This window comes from Meleagris gallopavo, chromosome 4 (genome assembly GCF_000146605.3).
Source record: "Meleagris gallopavo isolate NT-WF06-2002-E0010 breed Aviagen turkey brand Nicholas breeding stock chromosome 4, Turkey_5.1, whole genome shotgun sequence".
Taxonomy (NCBI): domain Eukaryota; kingdom Metazoa; phylum Chordata; class Aves; order Galliformes; family Phasianidae; genus Meleagris; species Meleagris gallopavo.
Genome location: NC_015014.2, coordinates 68,464,091 through 68,471,094, shown reverse-complemented (window position 1 = coordinate 68,471,094; position 7,004 = coordinate 68,464,091). Strand labels below are relative to the sequence as shown.

At 47.9% G+C, this 7,004-nt stretch overlaps 1 protein-coding gene across 5 annotated transcripts in view; it reads left to right on the top strand.

Moving 5' to 3' along the window:
• Positions 1–5,153, top strand: part of LOC104910916 (T-cell surface glycoprotein CD8 alpha chain-like) — a 7,409-nt gene extending 2,256 nt beyond the window's left edge. The window contains exons 1-6 of one of the 5 annotated variants that reach the window (XM_031553231.1): positions 1,224–1,374; positions 1,841–2,404; positions 2,804–2,896; positions 3,312–3,392; positions 3,550–3,666; positions 4,397–5,153. In XM_031553231.1, coding sequence (XP_031409091.1) covers positions 1,329–1,374; positions 1,841–2,404; positions 2,804–2,896; positions 3,312–3,392; positions 3,550–3,666; positions 4,397–4,413 — 918 coding nt within the window. In that variant the 5' untranslated portion in view covers positions 1,224–1,328 and the 3' untranslated portion in view covers positions 4,414–5,153. Of the gene's footprint in view, positions 1–1,223; positions 1,375–1,840; positions 2,405–2,803; positions 2,897–3,311; positions 3,393–3,549; positions 3,667–4,396 lie in introns of those variants that run through there. The other 4 variants (XM_031553232.1, XM_031553233.1, XM_031553235.1 and 1 more) reach the window with 4 other exon arrangements.
• The last annotated feature ends 1,851 nt before the right edge of the window (positions 5,154–7,004 follow it).

Genomic DNA, 7,004 nt, shown 5'->3' with positions numbered 1-7,004 from the left:
TGCTAAGCTCGAGAAGAAGAAACTGACAACAGAAAGAGCCTACACAAGCAACATAATATAAATGTCTTGCAGGGAAATGGATGGAGGCCTAAGTGCCCACGCTTCTAACGTGCTTGATGGGAATTCAAGGCTCTTGTCGTGTTCTTTAACAGATTAACCCTCTTTTCTCTTCTTTTTGCAACACATCTGATCAACTTCATGCTGACATCGCATGTCGGACAGCCTCATAATACCTTCTGTTTCACAGACCTCCGCAGGCCTCACTCTGGCTTTCTGCACTCACCACAGTGCTTGACACAGTCCAATGAGTTCCCAGACACTTTCAGCTCACTTTCTCACACAACAGTGGTTCCATCAGTCATGAGTGCCTGGCTTGTTAACATCCAGAGGGTTTTCTTGCAAAGGTAATAGAACAATGCCTCACACGTTATCAAAACATAGCGGGAAAGCCAGGAAATCCCCAGAGAAAAGCAAATAACACCAGCCTAGAGGAACTGTTGTGACTGTATATGCAAAGCTGCAGGAAGACAAAACTCTTAGCAGAGTGTGAGGTCACTTACAGAAAGCGGGCGAGCCTCAGAGTGTTCAAACAGGTAGAGTGGGATGGTTGTTCTTTACTTTAGAAAGGGCGGAAGTCCCTGTGGTTGAAGAAGAAAACCAAAAGGATATTATTAAAGACATAAACTCAGCATACCACAGGACATAGGGCAGTCTTGACTGATGTCATACCACAGAGCTCCTGCCTTGCACACAGCAGCTTCTGCAGAGAAACTAGAAAGAGATGCAGAGAAAAGCTGAGCTGAAGAACTCAGCTACATCTCAGCAATGCATGGACTCTGAGATAAGGTGCAGATGGATAGATGCTGGAAACCATTCCCAAGTATACTTTTACCTGTAAATTGAATAAAATAAAATACAGTGAAATACAATACCCCTAAGAAAAACAATATGTTGTCCATAGCAATGGCCCCACTCGTGTCCTAGTTTTCTGCAGATCTGGACGTGAAGTGAGTGGGAAACATCAGCCTGGGGTGGTTCACCCAATTTCAAGAAGGATCATTGCCAGTCTGAATCTCAACTGAAGACACTGCAGCAAAATCCCAGAGGCACTATTAAAAACAACGCTATCATGATAAACAAGCCCACGTTCGGGATCACAAATGAAGTGCTGCAGAAATCTTTTCTCACTCCATTTCATATGAGAGGCTGAACACGGACTCTTCACAGAAGAGGGTCCTGATGACATCACATCCTCTCCTATAAATTACGCTGCCTCCAAAGTTCACTGAGAAACATCACCCGCGCTCCGCTGCACCGCCCCGAGGACGATGGCCGGGTCTCCTGCACTGCTCCTCCTGCTCAGCCTGGGGATCTGTGAGTATGGAAGAGGGAAGGATGCAATTCTGGGCTGCTCAGTGACTGCAGATGGACGTGGGAGTGATGTGAGTGCAGCACGATACGCAGCAGGAAAAGAGCCTGTTCTGACAGGTGTTGCCAGAGGGGATGGGAAAGGGGAAAGAGGGGGCATTTAGCAGATGTTAGTGGGGAATCAGCAGGCAAAGAAGCTGGGAATTGGCAGCAGCCCTGAGAAGGCAGCTGAAGGGCTGCTCTGAAGGGCAGCATCCATCTCGAGAGCCCGGCGCTCTCAACACTGACTCCCCAGTGACTCCAGCACAGCACCCAAGCGTGTTGGACACCAAGACCCTCCCTCCACATTCACCCTCACAGCCCGGCTGCCTGCCTACCACGCACCGCACTGGTGGGGAAGAGCCCTGCCCAAGGGCCCCAGGAGCTCTTTCCAAGCAGCACCTGAGGGGACATGGACGACTTCTGCCCACAGGCTGCACCGGTGCCCAGGGACAGAGGAACATGATGGAGGCCAGGTTCCTCAACAGGACTATGAAGCACCCCCAGGAGGGACAGCAGCTGGAGTTGGAGTGCCTGAATTACGAGAGAAACAGACCCCTCTTCTGGATCCGCCTGGACAAGAGTGGGAACCTTCACTTCATTCTCTCCAGTACCCATTCCTATTCAACGACCTTGCAGGAGGGTGAGAAAACAGCTACAAATTTTGAGGCACTATGGAAAGGAAACTCCTATCGGCTGGTGGTGAAATCCTTCAGGGCACAGGACCAGGGGATCTATTTCTGCGTCAACTACATCAACCCAGGGCTGCACTTCAGCTCTGGACAACCCGCCTTCTTCCCAGGTCAGCAACAGCTTCACCCACCTCGCTTACACCCACCACCCCTGCCCGTGCCTTCTCAATCCGGCCCAGCGCCCACACTCCCCACATCCCTGATTCTTTGCCCAAGCCGTCTCATCACACAGGCACTGCTCCTCCTCATAGAGGCTCCCTGCCCACCTGTTCCGTTCGCGGTACCAGCCCTGCCCAAACATACAGGTGGTCTCACAGCCCGGCAGCACCTCCCCATCCCATCAGTGCTTCTGAGGGATGGGAGTTACAAAGTCCACAGCAACCATACCCTTGCTCAACGCACCTGGATCTCTACAATCTCACAGCCTCCATATGCTTACAGCACCTCAAAAAGAAACAAAAAAAATCCCTATAACTCTCAGGACATCTTTTATAACAGAGATAACAAAGATCTCACACATACGGAAGGGGATGATAAGAAATTAGGAGCCCAAATCCCTCTGTTTACAGGGCTGGGCAGCATGTAAAAGCATCACTGCTCAAAGCAGGCCCTATAAAAGTTCTTCCTCTGCTGGCTGCGTCCTTCCTTCCAGGAGGAAGCTCTTCTGTAGTACCTCACTGGATTCATTTATTTCTTCTTTCCAGTCACATCAACAGCAGCACCCACCACACACACAGCCACCACCCAGAGCAGCCAGGCCACCATGAAGGACAACTCACAACAGGGCCCAGATGCAGGTAACCCAGCTGTGGGAAGGCAGGAGCTCTGCCAGCAGTGCTGAATTGCTTGGAACAGCATGAATTCAAGGCTGTGCTGACTGCAGGCATTCTGATATGTCAGAAGAAGAGAAACTTGTAATCTTTCTCAGAGAGCTGCCAATGTGGGCATGAAACCACCTAAAGAGCTCAGAATTTCTGAGGGTCCTGGAAAGAAATTCTGAGCACACAGCCCTCAGGTTTCATGGCTGGGCAGCTCAGCAATGTAAGCAGATCTCACATCACAGTGTCAGGGCATCACAGGTCAAAATGGGTCCTACGGAGTCCACCCACAGTGCTGGCCACAGGTTCATCTATGGCCTGGCAGGAGTGGGAGAAGGATCTTTTCTTGTATCTCACTATATTCATCCATTTTTCCATCCACTCACAACAACAGCAGAACACATCACATCCACAACTACCACCCAGTGGAGCCAGGTCACCATGAAGGACAACTCGCAACAAGGCCCGCATGCAGGTAACCCAGCAGTGTGGAGGTAGGGGCTCTGCCAGCAGTGCTGATTTAGTCATAAGAGGCCTAATTAAAGTCTGTGCTGACTACAGGCATTTCAGGATGCAGGGAGATGACAGCAGCTGGGCCTTCCTTCTTTCCTGTCTCTCCTTTCATCCTACAGGAACAAGCAATGACAACACACCAAGATTCTACTGTACAATGACCATGTGGGTTAACCTGTCTTGCGCCTGCCTCCTGCTCCTCACTGCCATAACCATCACCACCACGCACTGCCAAAGTAAGTCGCACCCTGACACCCTGCACAGGTTCCTGCAGCCTCACACCACTGAGCACAGCCCGCTCCTCCAGGGGAATGGGCTCTCTGCCTATTGCCCTCACACAGCCATTGCATATCCAGGACACAGTGAATGCAAAAGGAGAGCTGTCAAAATCCATTTTCAAATTTTCCTCATCTCTAAGTTTAGTACAAGAAATATGCATCACATTCTGCCTTCCCAGACAGTAATTGAACACACAGAAACCTTAATCTACCAGACTGCATTGCCTCGATCATCCTGAAATCCATAAATCAAGGTTGGAAGAAGCAGAACTTGTAGCACTGTGGGTTTCACAGTGGAGACACATGCCTCACTATGCGTTTTCCAATTGTCCAATTGCCAACACTCGCAACAGCAGCTTGAGCTAAAGCCAAACTCCCTCCTTAATTTCACACATTCACAGGCTGCTACGCTAAAAGCAGTGATTCTACATCTCTGGGAAGGCAAAAGGTTTTGATCTGAAATCTTTAATTTGCCAAGGGAATACAATCAGTGCACAGGTATGTTTGAGTGCCAACATTTCTCTTTCCCCCTCTCCAGTAGAAACAAAGCTTCTGATTGGAGAGTAAAATTCTGAAACTTTCAGTCAACTCTCAGTTTTTCCTTACCAAAGGGATCAAATGTTCTAAATGCACAAAAGAGACGGATGATCAAAACCAACCATGTCTCACACTCAATTGTCACTTGCAGGACCAAGCTCAGCGTAAGCAAGCAGTGCTGCGTCGCTGCTCAGCAGAAGGCACGCAGGCGTCTTCCTCAAGCACCGCACGGATCCCAGCAGCAACACACACAGCTGCCCTGATGCAGTGCGGGCATTTGGCTGCTCCTCCTGTGCTGCCCACCAGCACTGCACACCTCCCGCGCCCTGACCTGTGCTCCTGCCCCACACTGCTGGCACACACCCAGACCGCGGGGACACTGCTGACCCTAAGAAGCCGGGCAGCTCCGTGCCGCTGGGGAAAAGGCACCGCTGTGCTGGACAGCTGAGCCTTCCATGAGATGACCAATAAACCAATCATACCAGTACTCAGCTCTGATGCCCCAACCCCTCTCTATTTTGTAATATTTTTCCCATTAAATGGTTGTAACTCTTGTCTCTTTCTCTGAGTTGTTCAGTTTCACTATTTCCAGGACGGCAGGGAGTCTGAACATGCCACCACCTTCCCCACTGGTGTTTCAAAAGAAGAAAAGATCCGATTGGAAGGGCCACTCCAAACTGTGCTGAAATAACTTGATGCTTGACCAGGGTCCATGATAGGATTTCTCTACTCCCTTTTTCACCTCAAATCTCCTTATCAGGCATTGAGAAAATTCATTCTTAACTCACCTCCTGCTGGGCCACGTTCCTCAATCTGTCAATCTGTGTGTTGCCTGCAGGATTTTGTCCCTTCCTTTTTGCATGTCCCCTTGCTTAATTCTTTGTCATGAATAAACTGAATACAGATCAGTATCTCTACAGACTCCATATACATCACCCATTTTGCTTCTGTATTTAAAGGCAGCGAGGTCCTGAAGAACTGAAATTTCCTTTCTCTTGACAAATCAAAGTGTGTAAATTCGTTTGCCATAACTTGAGCCACCCATAATTTGTTTCATTTTGAACGCTGCTATGACTTGAAACACAGCACAGGTAAGTTGGTTTACACTGTGAAGATGTATGTTCAACTTACTTAAAGAGAGGCCATATCCACCAGAAGCATTAAAACTGTCACATGTTTTCAGCCTCACAAATGTTCCTTTTGATTCCGGAAATCATTTCATTTCAGTTTGCAAATCCTAACACTGCTTAGCATTTTACCTTACTTTAAAAATGTGACTTACACACCTTACTTTAAAAAAAGTAAATGATGTCTCCATTATCAGCATTTGTACTTTTAAGGAATGCCTGGTGATGGTTCAATCCCTTGGGCTTCATGAAATTCAGACATTTGTTGACAACTGACATGACAATCTCCATTTTTAAAGCCTTTGCACGTATATTTCCCTGATGTACCATGCAGAGATGTTGCACCAAACCTGAGTTTCTGGCAGCAATTCCATTGTCTTCCATTAATTCTATAAGACCCTCTTTTTCACCAACCACTGCCTGGGTGCCATCAGTAGCTCTACCAGATGCGTCAACAAAAGTTAAATAAAATCATTTTTACGCCATTTGTATTGCTCTGTCTGCATCCAAAGATTTCTTCGTGTCTTTAATGGTACCAAAGAAGCCTTTTCTTCAGTGACTAAGTTCTTAAGAATACTTTCCATGAAAACAGCAAATTGAGTCATATCTGTAGCATCAGCTATTTCATCTGTCAGCAAAGGATAACTTCTGAAATTGACAGCTTTACTTTGCAACTCTCTTGCCACAGATTTGTCCATTTCTACAGTCCGTCTGGCAATAGTTGACTGACACCAACTGATTTTACAGAAATCCCCGTTTTAATCAGGGCAGATTGCATCTGTGATGCTGTCTGTGCATTGCTCAATAAACTCACCACTAGCAGATGGTTTTGCTGCTTCTGCCATCAGATTTGCCACCACATCACTGTCCTTTATAGCCGAGTCCATCTGAGGTTTAACTTAACAGCAGTAACTCAGTTTTACCTCAACAAAAAAAGTACTCATCTGCCCATTTTTCATTGAATACTTCTCCTTCAACCACAATTTTTCTTCATTTCAGAGTTCTGTTATGTCTTGAGAAGACATAAGGAAGGCTGAAATGTTACAGTGGGTAATTAGTGTGTCTCAGTCACCCAGTGGCACACGATGGGTAACACAAACGGGTTTTTATTTGACTGAGCGTGTGGTGGGTGCCAGAGGTGGAGATAGCACAGCACTGTACCCTGCCCATGTCCTGGTTGAGCTGATGCAGAGCCAATCTCACACCGCTGTGTGGCTGTGTCAGTGATGGGTGCACAGAGAGGGCCGGGTCACTTAGCAGGGCAGAGCCGCTGCTGTGATGGCACAGGACGGGAGACGGCTGCAGGAGGGGCTGGGCCGGGCAGCGTGCAGCCCGCAGGTTGGGCATGCCTGGAATAGAGAGCTAAGTGCCGTATGAAAACAGGTGGAAGTCAAAGGGATTCCTTATTTCATCTCACAATCTAGGTATGCTTGCTGCTGTGGTGAAGCTGCTTGACTTAACTCACCACCTTGTTGCATTCTTCATTGTCCAGCTCTTTTTCACATGAAACAGCAGTTTTATCACTCAGCACTGCCAGGTTTCTCACAACCAGGAGCAGGGTATGCTTTCCAAAGGAGTAATGGAACAACACCTCTCACAATGAAAAAAGCAAGAAAGCCAGAAAATAGCAAA